This window comes from Morchella importuna (genome assembly GCF_003444635.1).
Source record: "Morchella importuna strain M04M26 chromosome Unknown Morimp01GS023, whole genome shotgun sequence".
NCBI classification, from domain to species: domain Eukaryota; kingdom Fungi; phylum Ascomycota; class Pezizomycetes; order Pezizales; family Morchellaceae; genus Morchella; species Morchella importuna.
This window is the reverse complement of record NW_025763420.1, coordinates 394,074-395,106: the sequence shown is the minus strand read 5'-3', so window position 1 is coordinate 395,106 and position 1,033 is coordinate 394,074. Positions and strand designations below refer to the sequence as shown.

Here is a 1,033-nt window from a genome sequence, read left to right as displayed (position 1 = left end):
CGGAAATAGTGGGCATAGCGTACCATTTGGAGGCGAGTAAGGAAGATGCTAATAAGATAATCGAGGAACTACTTAAACCCTGACCCTGAAAACAAAACATAACTCCGGCGTGTACATGTAGATCTGTAGCCCATAGAAAGAACCTCACCTAGACCAAAATGACATAAACGCCAATTGCAACCCCACATCCCCTCCAACGTAAAACAATAACACCAATCCATAAACTCACCCATCATGTCCGCCCCCACCAACAGCCCGCTTCCTGACGACCTCGTTGCTGCTACTGTGCAGCCAGTCACCACCCTTGTTGTCGGCGCTGAAGCTCCCACCATGTCTCTGGAGTAATAGGAATCTCCTACGTGCGCCTCGGCACTCGAATACGCTGAGGAGCCTACCGAGCATATCGAGGAGCATGCTCATGTCAAAGAGCATGTCGAAGACCACGTCGAGGAGCATGTCGAAGAGCCTACCGAGCATGCCGAAGAGCTTGTCCATGCAGAAGAGCATGTTCACATCGAAGCTCCTGTTGAAGAGCATGTTGAAGAGCATGTCGAAGCTCCTGTTGAAGGACATGTCGAGGAGCATCTCGAACCTACCGACCATGTCGAAGAGCCTGTCCATGCAGAAGAGCTTGTCCGTGCAGAAGAGCTTGCCCATTCCGAAGAGCATGCTCATATCGAGGAGCATGTCAAGGAGCCCACCCACGACCAGCCTGAGGAGGCCACTACAATATGCGCATGCGCAACAGGCGCACCGCCAGCGACCGGGGTCTCTACTGCGAGCAGGTAGCGCACGAGCTAAATGAGTGCGTGCCCCTATCGTATACCGAACCAGGCGCTGGGCTAGTGCCTATGATGTACCCCCCCTACAAGATTAGTTGGGAGGGAACAACATGAGTCTGTGTTGGTTTTGCAGCCGGGAGGTGTAGTTAGCTGTAGCTTAGTTGAGGTGGGTTGAAATTGAAGTTTTTTTCGTGTTTTATTTTAAATCTTTTTTTTTTTTTTTTTTTTTTTGTGTGTGTCGTAACTGTAAA

At 50.3% G+C, this 1,033-nt stretch overlaps 1 protein-coding gene across 1 annotated transcript; it reads left to right on the top strand.

Moving 5' to 3' along the window:
- Positions 1-234: 234 nt before the first annotated feature.
- LAJ45_07315 (uncharacterized protein) lies at positions 235-789 on the top strand (the record flags this gene model as incomplete). The annotated part of the gene is made up of 2 exons (XM_046116873.1): positions 235-294; positions 349-789. The coding sequence occupies 2 exons, from the start codon at positions 235-237 to the stop codon at positions 787-789; spliced, it is 501 nt and encodes a 166-aa protein (XP_045969908.1).
- Between the last annotated feature and the right edge of the window lie 244 nt (positions 790-1,033).